Source organism: Oncorhynchus kisutch, unplaced genomic scaffold, assembly GCF_002021735.2.
Source record: "Oncorhynchus kisutch isolate 150728-3 unplaced genomic scaffold, Okis_V2 Okis06b-Okis10b_hom, whole genome shotgun sequence".
Taxonomy (NCBI): domain Eukaryota; kingdom Metazoa; phylum Chordata; class Actinopteri; order Salmoniformes; family Salmonidae; genus Oncorhynchus; species Oncorhynchus kisutch.
Window position 1 is genome coordinate 1,813,857 of NW_022261983.1, and position 14,686 is coordinate 1,828,542.

The 14,686-nt window shown below is 47.8% G+C and overlaps 1 protein-coding gene across 1 annotated transcript in view; it reads left to right on the forward strand.

Moving 5' to 3' along the window:
* cep112 (centrosomal protein 112) overlaps positions 1 to 14,686 on the forward strand; it is a 221,621-nt gene that overhangs the window by 131,760 nt on the left and 75,175 nt on the right. Inside the window, exon 21 of the mRNA XM_031814326.1 lies at positions 10,284 to 10,514. Within this exon, the coding sequence (XP_031670186.1) occupies positions 10,284 to 10,514 (231 nt within the window). The remainder of the gene's footprint in view (positions 1 to 10,283; positions 10,515 to 14,686) is intronic.

Below are 14,686 nucleotides of genomic sequence, written 5' to 3' on the forward strand. Positions count from 1 at the left end.
TTTGTGCAGTGACAGTACTGTTTTAAATTAGCTTTGTGCAGTGACAGTACTGTTTAATTTAGCTTTGTGCAGTGACAGTACTGTTACAATTAGCTTTGTGCAGTGACAGTGGCGTTTAAATGAGCTTTGTGCAGTGACATTACTGTTTTAAATGAGCTTTGTGCAGTGACAGTACTGTTTTAAATTAGCTTTGTGCAGTGACAGTACTGTTTTAAATTAGCTTTGTGCAGTGACAGTACTATTTTAAATGAGCTTTGTGCAGTGACAGTACTGTTTTAAATGAGCTTTGTGCAGTGACAGTACTGTTTAAATGAGCTTTGTGTAGTGACAGTGGCTTTTAAATGAGCTTTGTGCAGTGACAGTACTGTTTAAATTACCTTTGTGCAGTGACAGTGCTGTTTAAATGAGCTTTGTGCTGTGACAGTACAGTTTTAAATTACCTTTGTGCAGTGACAGTACTGTTACAATTAGCTTTGTGCAGTGACAGTACTGTTTAAATGAGCTTTGTGCAGTGACAGTACTGTTTAAATGAGCTTTGTGCAGTGACAGTACTGTTACAATTAGCTTTGTGCAGTGACAGTACTGTTTAAATGAGCTTTGTGCAGTGACAGTACTGTTACAATTAGCTTTGTGCAGTGACAGTACTGTTTAAATGAGCTTTGTGCAGTGACAGTGCTATTTAAATGAGCTTTGTGCAGTGACAGTGCTATTTAAATTAGCTTTGTGCAGTGACCATACTGTTTAATTTAGCTTTGTGCAATGACAGTGGCGTTTAAATGAGCTTTGTGCAGTGACAGTACTGTTTAATTTAGCTTTGTGCAGTGACAGTACTGTTACAATTAGCTTTGTGCAGTGACAGTGGCGTTTAAATGAGCTTTGTGCAGTGACAGTACTGTTTTAAATTAGCTTTGTGCAGTGACAGTACTGTTTTAAATTAGCTTTGTGCAGTGACAGTACTGTTTAATTTAGCTTTGTGCAGTGACAGTACTGTTACAATTAGCTTTGTGCAGTGACAGTGGCGTTTAAATGAGCTTTGTGCAGTGACAGTACTGTTTTAAATGAGCTTTGTGCAGTGACAGTACTGTTTTAAATTAGCTTTGTGCAGTGACAGTACTGTTTTAAATGAGCTTTGTGCAGTGACAGTACTCTTTTAAATGAGTTTTGTGCAGTGACAGTACTGTTTAAATTACCTTTGTGCAGTGACAGTGCTGTTTAAATGAGCTTTGTGCTGTGACAGTACAGTTTTAAATTAGCTTTGTGCAGTGACAGTACTGTTTAAATGAGCTTTGTGCAGTGACAGTACTGTTTTAAATTACCTTTGTGCAGTGACAGTGCGGTTTAAATGAGATGTTTCTTTTCCAGTTAAGGACCCTTCTCTTGTGCCTTTTTGTGGCTGCAGTGGTGTTTGCTGTGTCATCAACTAATGAGGAAATAGTTATTTGAAGATTGGTGTGATGCTGGTTTGGGAGTTTGGAGTTGGCGTCCAACACACAGAGGGATTAATCCCAAATCCTCCTGCTCAGCCTTGGGGTCATCATTGTGATGCTTTTACCATCCAAAACTGTCAACTGGGCTTTTGCCACGCTCATAGTCCTCCATTTCAACCATTATCTTTGAAGATGAAAGGATGAGCTTTAAAAGCAGCATCAGTTGCCAGTCCGTGCAGCCAGGACAGCAGCTCTCAGTAAATGTGTTAGTCTGCAGCCTGGACAGCAGCTCTCAGTAAATGTGTTCACCTGCAGCCAGGATAGCAGCTCTCAGTAAATGTGTTAGTCAGCAGCCTGGACAGCAGCTCTCAGTAAATGTGTTAATCTGCAGCCAGGACAGCAGCTCTCAGTAAATGTGTTAGTCAGCAGCCTGGACAGCAGCTCTCAGTAAATGTGCTTGCCTGCAGCCAGGACAGCAGCTCTCAGTAAATGTGTTAGCCTGCAGCCAGGACAGCAGCTCTCAGTCAATGTGTTAGCCTGCAGCCAGGACAGCAGCTCTCAGTAAATGTGTTAGCCTGCAGCCAGGACAGCAGCTCTCAGTAAATGTGTTAGCCTGCAGCCAGGACAGCAGCTCTCAGTAAATGTGTTAGCCTGCAGCCAGGACAGCAGCTCTCAGTAAATGTGTTAGCCTGCAGCCAGGACAGCAGCTCTCAGTAAATGTGTTAATCTGCAGCCTGGACAGCAGCTCTCAGTAAATGTGTTAGTCTGCAGCCTGGACAGCAGCTCTCAGTAAATGTGTTAGCCTGCAGCCAGGACAGCAGCTCTCAGTAAATGTGTTAGCCTGCAGCCAGGACAGCAGCTCTCAGTAAATGTGTTAGCCTGCAGCCAGGACAGCAGCTCTCAGTAAATGTGTTTGCCTGCAGCCTGGACAGCAGCTCTCAGTAAATGTGTTAGCCTGCAGCCAGGACAGCAGCTCTCAGTAAATGTGTTTGCCTGCAGCCTGGACAGCAGCTCTCAGTAAATGTGTTAGCCTGCAGCCAGGACAGCAGCTCTCAGTAAATGTGTTAGCCTGCAGCCAGGACAGCAGCTCTCAGTAAATGTGTTAGCCTGCAGCCTGGACAGCAGCTCTCAGTAAATGTGTTAGCCTGCAGCCTGGACAGCAGCTCTCAGTAAATGTGTTCGCCTGCAGCCTGGACAGCAGCTCTCAGTAAATGTGTTAGCCTGCAGCTCTGTGCTGCTCTGTTAGCCGATCAGCGGCACAGGAGGGTGGAAGAAAGCCCCATTAGAGAGACCGAGAGAGAGTTACAGAGAGAGGGAGACACACACACACACACTCCCTCATCAAACATACTCTCAAGAGACACGCAGTCCTCTCTGTCCCCAAACACAGTCCATATTCTGGTGCAATACTCATGTTTTCTGTTGTTTTTAAACCTAATAAATAGTTTTGTCAGTGTTCTGAGTGTCTGCCACGGCACAGTGGATCTGTCCTCTCCTCAAGCAGCTGGGTATTTAAACGGATTAACTGTTGTAGTTCAGGGGTTGATATGTATTTCACTTAGTTAGTGCTGTTGTTTCTCATGCTTTGAGGACATTGGACTCTGTTTCCTTATTAGTCCGTCCAAAGAATTCCACTTCAGAAACTACACCAACATTCCAAATGAATTTAAGCCTTGTTGTCCTGAACAACAGAAACGTGATCATTCTATTGGCTCGTTCTTACAGCGACTTCACTCAACTCTTTTTTATGGGTAATTCCGTTTTTTTTCCCCCCTCTCGCGTCCTGACAACGTCTTTTCTGAGAAACATCTGGACTTCAAACAGCATGGGAGAGAGTCAGATCCTCAGAGGGGTCACTCCTTAACACTGTGATGGACTAAATAATCACCCTGGCAAATAACTTTTTCTCCCAGTAAGTGATTAACAAGACAGGGAGAAATGAAGGGCCTGATGACAGGGTGAGTCTGAGCTGAGGAAGGGTGTCTGATGAGAGAGAAGACGGCACAACAGGCAGCTGGACAAGAACGCTGTGTCTTGGGGGGGGGGGGGGGGGGGGGGGGGGTCTGTGTCTCTCTGCCTTGTAATTGAACGATTGATCAGTCCCTATAGATGGTTTGTCAGGCCAGGCCTGTCTTCCCTTCCTCCCAGACATCCTATAGCCATTGGGCTCTGTCTGTTGTTGAGTCATCATGGGTTGGTTAGAGTTATGTTTGTGATGTTTGCATGTTGATTAGATCACATCTTTTTGTGATTGAGGTAGGACTGCTTGAAGTTTCACTTTCACATGTCTCATGCGGACACAGAGAGATCAATGGCTGACGTTCGTTGTGTGTTGTAGTACCTAAGTCATTAGATTGCAGATTACATTCAGCTCCACATTTTGATTTCTTAGAAGCTTTGCTATTAGAAATGATTTTCTGAGAGTGGGTGGGAATTTGGAGTAGGGGTAGCTATTGTTTTTAAATCTCGTCCACTTGTCACATGCCACAAATGAGCTTGTTTCCAACTGCAGCTGTCCCTTATTTTCCCTGTCTCCCTCCCCCTTTCTCCCTATTGATGTTCAGTCCAAGCTCAGACAGATGTTGTCTCCACTCCAGATTGGCTCTTTCTTTTGTTCTCTCTATCCCCTATCCATTCATATATTTGAATATTGGATTTTATCTATTTAATTTCAATTTTTTTCAATTTCCTCACCTCTCAAATCTATTCTTGCCGCTTCAGGTGATTTAGTATAACCTCATACAACAAACGACTTAACATTCATACTATTCAACATGTATTTAATCACACATTCTATGTCAGCATGGTGAGAGGAAGCTGTCATGAAGAGTAGGACTGTTGGACTAAATTGACACCCTTCAGTTCAGAATGCAATTATGCACCTGCTGCAACAATACTAGGCAGTCCTTTTATTTCCAACTTTTGTTTCAGTAGCCTATATGTTGTTAGCCTATATGTTGTTAGCCTATATGTTGTTAGCCTATATGTTGTTAGCCTATATGTTGTTAGCCTTTATGTTGTTAGCCTTTATGTTGTTAGCCTATATGTTGTTAGCCTATATGTTGTTAGCCTATATGTTGTTAGCCTTTATGTTGTTAGCCTTTATGTTGTTAGCTTACATGTTGTTAGCCTATATGTTATTAGCCTATATGTTGTTAGCCTATATGTTGTTAGCCGATATGTCGTTAGCCTATATGTCGTTAGCCCATATGTTATTTCCCAGACATATTAAAGTTGTAGGGAAGAGGGATCAGCCAGATGAGTTGAAGAGGGAATTCTACATTAAAGGCTGTTCAGGGACCTGTTCTAATAGCTGCCTGCCCTTGAAGTCATGTGGACCATCATGCCTGGCACTGTTTATGGCTGTCTCTGTCTCTCTCTGTATGTGTGTGTTTGTGTGTGAGTTTGTGCGTATCCTCCTATTTTTCTGTGTTGTCTGTCTCTGTGTGTGAGGGTGTGTGACACAGCCATGGCATCTGGGTGTTGTGGTGATGCAGCCTTTGATGTCTCTGTGAGATTTTCCACACAAAAAAAAGACTTCAGACGCTTTCTGCTCTAATTGCCATGTGACTGAAGCCATAACGAGAGAGAACCTCACTGTCCTGGGATGCCCGGGTGTCTGTGGAGAGAGAGAGGGGAAGGGACAGTAGAGGGTGTATGTGGAGAGAGGGGGGAAGGGACAGTAGATGGTGTCTGTGGAGAGAGAGGGGAAGGGACAGTAGAGGGTGTCTGTGGAGAGAGAGAGGGGAAGGGACAGTAGAGAGTGTCTGTGGAGAGAGAGGGGAAGGGACAGTAGATGGTGTCTGTGAAGAGAGAGGGGAAGGAACAGTAGAGAGTGTCTGTGGAGAGAGAGGGGAAGGGACAGTAGATGGTGTCTGTGGAGAGAGAGGGGAAGGGACAGTAGACGGTGTCTGTGGAGAGAGAAGGGAAGGGACTGTAGAGGGTGTCTGTGGAGAGAGAGGGGAAGGACCAGTAGAATGTGTCTGTGGAGAGAGAGGGGAGAAGGGACAGTAGAATGTGTCTGTGGAGACAGCAGAGGGTGTCTGTGGAGAGAGAGGGGAAGGGACAGTACAGGGTATCTGTGGAGAGAGAGGGGAAGGGACAGTAGAGGGTGTCTGTGGAGAGAGAGGAGAAGGGACAGTACAGGGTGTCTGTGGAGAGAGAGGGGAGAAGGGACAGTATAATGTGTCTGTGGAGAGAGAGGGGAAGGGACAGTAGAGGGTGTCTGTGGAGAGAGAGGGGAAGGGACAGTAGAGGGTGTCTGTGGAGAGAGAGGGGAAGGGGCAGTAGAGGGTGTCTGTGGAGAGAGAGGGGAAGGGGCAGTAGAGGGTGTCTGTGGAGAGAGAGGGGAAGGGGCAGTAGAGGGTGTCTGTGGAGAGAGAGGGGAAGGGACAGTAGAGGGTGTCTGTGGAGAGAGAGGGGAAGGGACAGTAGAGGGTGTCTGTGGAGAGAGAGGGGAAGGGCAGTAGAGGGTGTCTGTGGAGAGAGAGGGGAAGGGACAGTAGAGGGTGTCTGTGGAGAGAGAGGGGAAGGGGCAGTACAGGGTGTCTGTGGAGAGAGAGGGGAAGGGACAGTAGATGGTGTCTGTGGAGAGAGAGGGGAAGGGACAGTATAATGTGTCTGTGGAGAGAGAGGGGAAGGGACAGTAGAGGGTGTCTGTGGAGAGAGAGGGGAAGGGACAGTACAGGGTGTCTGTGAAGAGAGAGGGGAAGGGACAGTATAATGTGTCTGTGGAGAGAGAGGGAAAGGGACAGTAGATGGTGTCTGTGGAGAGAGAGGGGAAGGGACAGTAGAGGGTGTCTGTGGAGAGAGAGAGGGGAAGGGACAGTACAGGGTGTCTGTGGAGAGAGAGGGGAAGGGACAGTAGAGGGTGTCTGTGGAGAGAGAGGGGAAGGGACAGTACAGGGTGTCTGTGGAGAGAGAGGGGAAGGGACAGTAGAGGGTGTCTGTGGAGAGAGAGGGGAAGGGACAGTATAATGTGTCTGTGGAGAGAGAGGGGAAGGGACAGTGTACAGGGTGTCTGTGGAGAGAGAGGGGAAGGGACAGTATAATGTGTCTGTGGAGAGAGAGGGGAAGGGACAGTAGAGGGTGTCTGTGGAGAGAGAGGGGAAGGGACAGTACAGGGTGTCTGTGGAGAGAGAGGGGAAGGGACAGTACAGGGTGTCTGTGGAGAGAGAGGGGAAGGGACAGTACAGGGTGTCTGTGGAGAGAGAGGGGAAGGGACAGTACAGGGTGTCTGTGGAGAGAGAGGGGAAGGGACAGTACAGGGTGTCTGTGGAGAGAGAGAGGGGAAGGACCAGTAGAGGGTGTCTGTGGAGAGAGAGGGGGGAAGGACCAGTAGAGGGTGTCTGTGGAGAGAGAGGGGAAGGACCAGTAGAGGGTGTCTGTGGAGAGAGAGGGGAAGGGACAGTAGATGGTGTCTGTGGAGAGAGAGAGGGAAAGGACCAGTAGAGGGTGTCTGTGGAGAGAGAGAGGGGAAGGGACAGTAGGTGGTGTCTGTGGAGAGAGAGAGGGGAAGGACCAGTAGAGGGTGTCTGTGGAGAGAGAGAGGGGAAGGACCAGTAGAGGGTGTCTGTGGAGAGAGAGAGGGGAAGGACCAGTAGAGGGTGTCTGTGGAGAGAGAGGGGGAGGGACAGTACAGGGTGTCTGTGGAGAGAGAGGGGAAGGGACAGTACAGGGTGTCTGTGGAGAGAGAGGGGAAGGGACCGTACAGGGTGTCTGTGGAGAGAGGTCAATAAGTTATTTTTTTGCAACAATGTGTTTTTTTGATATATATGTATTTTTCTTTCCTATTCACATGATGCTACAAACAGTTTAAAACTAGAATCCTTAATTGAAACAATAACAAAGTTTCCTCCACGCTCCTGTGGCACTAAAATCCTAAGTGATGACCTGGAGAAATGTACATAGACAGAGCTATGGATGCAAGGATTGACCATCCATGATATCAAATGTATAATTTTAACCATGTTTTGAGGCAATAAAGTGTTTGTTTACATTTACATTGTTTACATACATTGGAGTTAAACAAGCGTATATATTGGTTTCTTATGGGGTACGGCTCTTAAACTACGCACAATGCATTATATTCCTAGAGAATTAATGGGTAAAATTGAAGTCTAAAAATAGACGAAGCAACATCATCATACAGTCCTCAGATTTCCCCTCTCATTGTCTATAGACACACTATACAACCCTCTCTCTCTCTCTCTCTGCCTCCCCCTTCTCTCTCTCTCTCTCTCTCTCTCTCTATGCCTCCCCCTTCTCTCTCTCTATGCCTCCCCCTCTCTCTCTCTCTCTGCCTCCCCCTTCTCTCTCTCTCGCTCTGCCCCCATTGTCTCTCTCTGCCTCTCCCTTCTCTCTGTCTGCCCTCTCTCTCTCCCCCTTCTCTCTCTCGCTCTACATCTATCTCACTGTCTCTATCTCTCTCTCTTCCGCTATATCTCTATCTCTCTCTATATCTATCTCTCTTCCTCTATATCTATCTCTCTCTCTCTCCCCCTTCTCTCTCTCGCTCTTCTCTCTGCCTCCCCCTTCTCTCTATCTCTCTACATCTATCTCACTGTCTCTATCTCTCTCTTCCTCTATATCTCTATCTCTCTCTATATCTATCTCTCTTCCTCTATATCTCTCTCTCTCTATATCTATCTCTCTTCCTCTATATCTATATCTCTCTCTATATCTATCTCTCTTCCTCTATATCTATATCTCTCTCTGCCTCCCCCTTCTCTCTCTCTCTCTATATCTATCTCACTGTCTCTATCTCTCTTTCTTCCTCTATATCTATATATCTCTATCTATCTCTCTGCCTCCCCCTTCTCTCTTTCTTTCTCTGTCACCCCCTTCTCTCAATCTCTCCCTACCTCCCCCCGCTCTCTCTCCCTCTCTCTCTCCCTCTCTCTCTCTCTCTCTCTCTCTCTCTCTCTCTCTCTCTCTCTCTCTCTCTCTCTTTGCCTCCCCCTCTCTCAATCTCTCACATTCCTCCATAATTTCTAGCTCTATTCACATACATACTACAGGTCTATAATTCCATGCCAGTCCAGAAGCTGCCTAGCTGCTTGTTAGTTAATGTCTGTTTAAATACGGTTGGCTTGGTCATTAGCATTCCTGTAATGTAATGTGGCTGTAATGCTGCTCTCTCTGGCAGCAATCTGAATCAAAGAGCTGTGCTGGGGCAAAGTCAAAGCTGTAGATCAGTTCAAAGGAAGAGGGGTCAGGAGAGGGGTCAGTCCATCTCTGCACTACAGCCCCTACATAAGCCAGCACACACATCTGCGGGCAGACATACACGCACACACACACACATGAAAGCATGCACACACAGGCTTGTACACACACACACACACATCTGCAGGCGTGCACACTCGGTAGAACACACAATCCCCATTAAACACACACACAAACCACAGATTGACTTCCAAATGGAGGTCCCTGTCAACTACAGCCCTAAACGTTTCCCTGAGGCCGGCTTGATTTACACACACACACACACACTCCTGCTCTAGTTCTCTGACTAGTCTCTTCTCTGTATTTCCTGAAATGAGACATGGCAGCGGTGCCCATTTTCCTCCTGACTGAGTGACCTTTGATTTAGGCTAATTTCTGTCATTAAATCAGACCGCTGAGCTTAGTGGAATGCCTCCTCTTTGATGTAGGCCCTGCCTGGCCTGTGTGACTCAGATCAGAGGGACGGGTGTGTGTTTTCCCTTCCTGCCGAGCTGGCTGAGCGGGCAGACACTCTGGCATTCCCTGTGCTTGTTGTTGCTCCTCTCCTCTGTATTCCCAGCCCAAACTGGGATTCCCCCGGCCTCGCTGTTCCATTCCACGTCATCCTGGAACACTCCCTCACTGTTTTACTTCTGATCCGAGCTTTTAATGTTGAAAGAGTAGGCCAGATGAGACCGGTGTCATTGACTGACCCTGAGACCAGTGTCATTGACTGACCCTGAGACCGGTGTCATTGACTGACTCTGAGACCGGTGTCATTAACTGACCCTCAGACCGGTGTCATTGACTGACCCTGAGACCGGTGTCATTGACTGACCCTGAGACCGGTGTCATTGACTGACCCTGAGACCGGTGTCAATGACTGACCCTGAGACCGGTGTCAATGACTGACCCTGAGACCGGTGTCAATGACTGACCCTGAGACCGGTGTCAATGACTGACCCTGAGACCGGTGTCAATGACTGACCCTGAGACCGGTGTCAATGACTGACCCTGAGACCGGTGTCATTGACTGACCTTGAGACCGGTGTCAATGACTGACCCTGAGACCGGTGTCATTGACTGACCCTGAGACCGGTGTCATTGACTGACCCTGTGACCGGTGTCATTGACTGACCCTGAGACCGGTGTCATTGACTGACCCTGTGACCGGTGTCATTGACTGACCTTGAGACCGGTGTCATTGACTGACCCTGAGACCGGTGTCATTGACTGACCTTGAGATTGGGTGTCATACCCACTTGTGTGTGTGTGTGTATATGTGCGTGCATGAGTGTGTGTGTGTGTATATGTGCATACATGAGTGTGTGTGTGTGTGTATATGTGCGTACATGAGTGTGTGTGTGTATATGTGCGTACATGAGTGTGTGTATATGTGCGTACATGAGTGTGTGTGCTGCACATGAATTGTTACGGTTGTGGGCACTAAAAAGTAACTTTTTAAACTCTGTACCATGGATCTGACTAACAGTCGCTAGGAGACGAACAAGCTCAGTGTGACACTTAGTGCTGCAGTTGTTCTGACAATACCATGGCAGGACATAACTTATTAGTGTCTCCAAACAGTAGTGTCTTAGTGTGCTACCTCTTTCCTGACGTGAGTGTACCTGTGTATCTCCCTGACCCCAGGTCATCTCTAACCTGGAGGAGCAGGTGTCCTCTCTGAGGGATGAGCTGCAGCAGGCCCACAGCCAGAGGAAGCAGCAGCTGCTGGAGCTGGGGGTGCTCAGGGAGGAGGAGAGGCAGCGCGCGGCCCAGGACCAGGAGGCCTCCCTGGGCAGGCTGAGAGCCGAGATGGACCACATCTGCCTGGAGCTGGAGACGAGCCACAAGGCCGAGAGACAACTGGCCCAGGAGAAGGTGGGTGAGGGGGGTCGGGGTTGGGACATAGCACTGCCAGGGGAGAAGGGAAGCGAGAGAGAGCCCAGGATAAGGTGGGTGATGGGATGGGTGGGTTAGGGACATAGCACTGCCAGGGGAGAAGGGAAGCGAGAGAGAGCCCAGGATAAGGTGGGGTGATGGGATGGGTGGGCTAGGGACATAGCACCGCCAGGGGAGAAAGGAAGAGAGAGAGAGAGCCCAGGATAAGGTGGGTGATGGGATGGGTGGGTTAGGGACATAGCACTGCCAGGGGAGAAGGGAAGCGAGAGAGAGCCCAGGATAAGGTGGGTGTGATGGGATGGGATGAGTGGGCTACGGACATAGCACCGCCAGGGGAGAAGGGAAGAGAGAGAGAGCCCAGGATAAGGTGGGTGATGGGATGGGTGGGCTAGGGACATAGCACTGCCAGGGGAGAAGGGAAGAGAGAGAGAGCCCAGGATAAGGTGGGTGATGGGATGGGTGGGCTAGGGACATAGCACCGCCAGGGGAGATGGGAAGAGAGAGAGAGCCCAGGATAAGGTGGGTGATGGGATGGGTGGGCTAGGGACATAGCACCGCCACAAGTTAATGACATCCTCCCTCTTCTCCTCCATTTCCACCCTCTGTCCTCCTTTTCATAGTCTCCCACCCCTCCATGGCACTCCCAGTAGAGAAGAACAGGGTACAGAGGTGGGGTAGTATACATATGGAGAATCAGTCATGCTCCAGTATACCAGATGTGTCCTGTTATTGGTATGTAGGACATAACAGAGTGCTTATCAGATGGAAGCTTTTAACACTAGGTCTGCTGGGCGTCCATGGACCCCCCTTTAAGCTAATGAGCAGTCATTCTGACTGCAACATTCTAACAGTGGAATTCTTATATTTCATATATGCTATAGCAAAAATAATACTGTGGTTGAGTTTATGAAGGCCTTGGCTAACATTACAATATGAGTTGTATTTGATTTCAAATAACACAATAGCATTTTCATTAGTTTATGTTACTGTAGGTATATGTAAAACAAAACACCGAAATTCAAGTGGTCAATCAATTTATTTGTGGAGTACCTTTGTTACAACTATGAAAGAGAAAGCATATGCTTTGGATCAGAGTAACAGCTTATTTTTATAATAGCAATAAAAAAATATATTTTTACCCCAACCACCAAGAAGCACGGTCAAAATACTTATTTTTACCCCCTTTTCCTCCCCAATTTCGTGGGATCCAATTAGTAGTAGTTACTGTCTTGTCTCATCGCTGCAACTCCTGTACGGACTCGGGAGAGGCGAAGGTCGAGAGTATGGAAGCTTTTAACACTAGGTCTGCTGGGCGTCCATGGACCCCCCTTTAAGCTAATGAGCTAATGCGTCCTCCGAAACAAAACCCAACCTAGCCGCACTGCTTCTTGACACAACGCACATCCAACCCGGAAGCCAACCGCACCAATGTGTCGGAGGAAACACCGTACACCTAGCGACCTGGTCAGCGTGCACTGCGCTCGGCCCGCCACAGGAGTCGCTAGTGCGCGATGAGACAAGGATATCCCTGCCGGCCAAACCCTCCTTAACCCAGACGATGCTGGGCCAATTGTGCGTCTGCGGCAGAGCCTGGGCTCGAACCTGGAGTCTCTGGTGGCACAGCTAGCACTGCCTTAGACCACTGCGCCACCGGGAGGCAAATGACAACATTTTTGTAACTTTCACATGCTTAACACAACATTTTTTGGTTGTAGTACATAATAGTATCCTGTTTTCTCTTGATTGTGTCCCGTTGTCTTGTCATTCTTCAGGACAGTTGTCACGGCTGTGCAGGTGCCTTATTTTGCGCAGAGGGAGGGAGCTCCCGCCTCACTTTGTTCATGGTACCGGGACCAAGACTTGTTTTCTTTGTAAACAATTTGTTGACCAATGACAGTGGAGTGAAGAAATAGTCCATGGATACATGGCCTCTCCTTGCCAACCTCCGGTTGCACAGGCCTCAAACACCACATTCTCTGACCCTCACGCCTGCTGCCCCATGTGGATCTTTTCCCAGAGATTGAAAGCGGTTCAGCATGTAGAATTACGCACGCTCTCGCTGAATAGTCTGCTTTTGGTCTTTTTGGTATTTTATTAGGATCCCCATTAGCTGTTGCGATAGCAGCAGCCTCTGTTCCTGGGGTCCAAACGAAACATGACATAATACATCATATTAATAGACAAGAACAGCTCAAGGACAGAACTACATCAACTGAAATGAAGGCACACGTAGCCAACATATCAACACACACACACACACTATCTAGGTCATATAGGGGGAAGTGTTGTGACGTGAGGTGTTGCTTTATCTGTTTGAGATGGAACGGAGTTCCATGCAATAATGGCTCTATATTATACTGTACGCTTTCTTGAATTTGTTCTGGATTTTGGGACTGTGAAAAGACCCCTGGTGGCATGTCTAGTGGGGTAAGTGTGTGTGTCAGAGCTGTGTGTAAGTTGACAATGCTAACAATTTGTGATTTTCAACACATTTTTTTGTGATGCAGTCAGTCTCTCCTCTACTCTCAGCCAAGAGACTGGCATGCATAGTATTTATATCAACCCTCTGATTACAATGAAGAGCAAGACATGCTGCTCTGTTCTGGCCCAGCTGCAGCTTAACTAGGTCTTTCCTGCAGCACTGAACATGCTTAACACCCCAGCCATCCTACAATCTAAACTTGATGCCCTCAATCACACAAATTATCAATGAACCTACCAGGTACCTCCCCAAACCTTAAACACGGGCACCCTCATAGATATCATCCTAACCAACTTCCCCTCTAAATACATCTGCTGTCTTCAACCAAGATCTCAGCGATCACTGCCTCATTGCCTGCATCCGTAATGGGTCAGCGGTCAAACGACCGCCACTCATCACTGTAAAACGCTCCCTGAAACACTTCTGCGAGCAGGCCTTTCTAATCGACCTGGGGGTATCCTGGAAGGATAATTGAATCTCAGTCCGCACGGAGAGATCGCCGGGAGTATTGTTGTTTACAAAATGCCTTCCTAACCATCTTAAATAAAACATGCCCCCATTTAAGAAAGTTAGAACAGGCAGATAGATATAGCCCTTGGTTCTCTCCCCAGACCTGACTGCCCTTAACCAACACAAAAACATTCTATGGCGTTCTGCATTAGCATCGAACAGCCCCCGTGATATGCAGCTGTTCAGGGAAGCTAGAAATCATTATACACAGGCAGTTAGAAAAGCCAAGGCTAGCTTTTTCAAGCAGAAATTTGCTTCCTGCAACACTAACTCAAAAAAGTTCTGGGACACTGTAAAGTCCATGGAGAATAAGAACACCTCCTCCCAGCTGCCCACTGCACTGAAGATAGGAAACACTGTCACCACTGATAAATCCACCATAATTGAGAATTTCAATAAGCATTTTCTACGGCTGGCCATGCTTTCCACCTGGCTACTCCTACCCCGGACAACAGCACTGCACCCCCAACAGCAACTCGCCCAAGCCTTCCCCATTTCTCCTTCTCCCAAATCCATTCAGCTGATGTTCTGAAAGAGCTGCAAAATCTGGACCCCTACAAATCAGCCGGGCTAGACAATCTGGACCCTTTCTTTCTAAAATTATCTGCCGAAATTGTTGCCACCCCCTATTACTAGCCTGTTCAAACCTCTTTTCGTGTCGTCTGAGATTCCCAAGATTGGAAAGCAGCTGCGGTCATCCCCCTCTTCAAGGGGGGGACACTCTTGACCCCCAACTGCTACAGACCTATACTATCACTACCCTTGCCTTCTAGGTCTTCAGGAAAGCCAAGATCAACAAACAGTTACCGGACCATTCGAATCTCACCATACCTTCGTCTGCTATGCAATCCGGTTTCATGAGCTGGTCATGGGTGTGCACCTCGGAGCCACGCTCAAGGTCCTAAACGATATCTTAACCGCCATGCTAAGAAACATTACGGTGCAGCCCGTATTCATGTGATCTGGGCCAAGGCTTTCGACTCTGTCAATCACCATATCCTCATCGGCAGACTCGACAGCCTTTGTTCGTCTAAATGATTGCCTCGCCTGGTTCACCAACTAATTCTCTGATAGAGTTCAGTGTGTCAAATCGGAGGGTCTGCTGTCCGGACCTCTGGCAGTCTCTATGGGGGTGCCACAGGGTTCAATTCTTGGACCG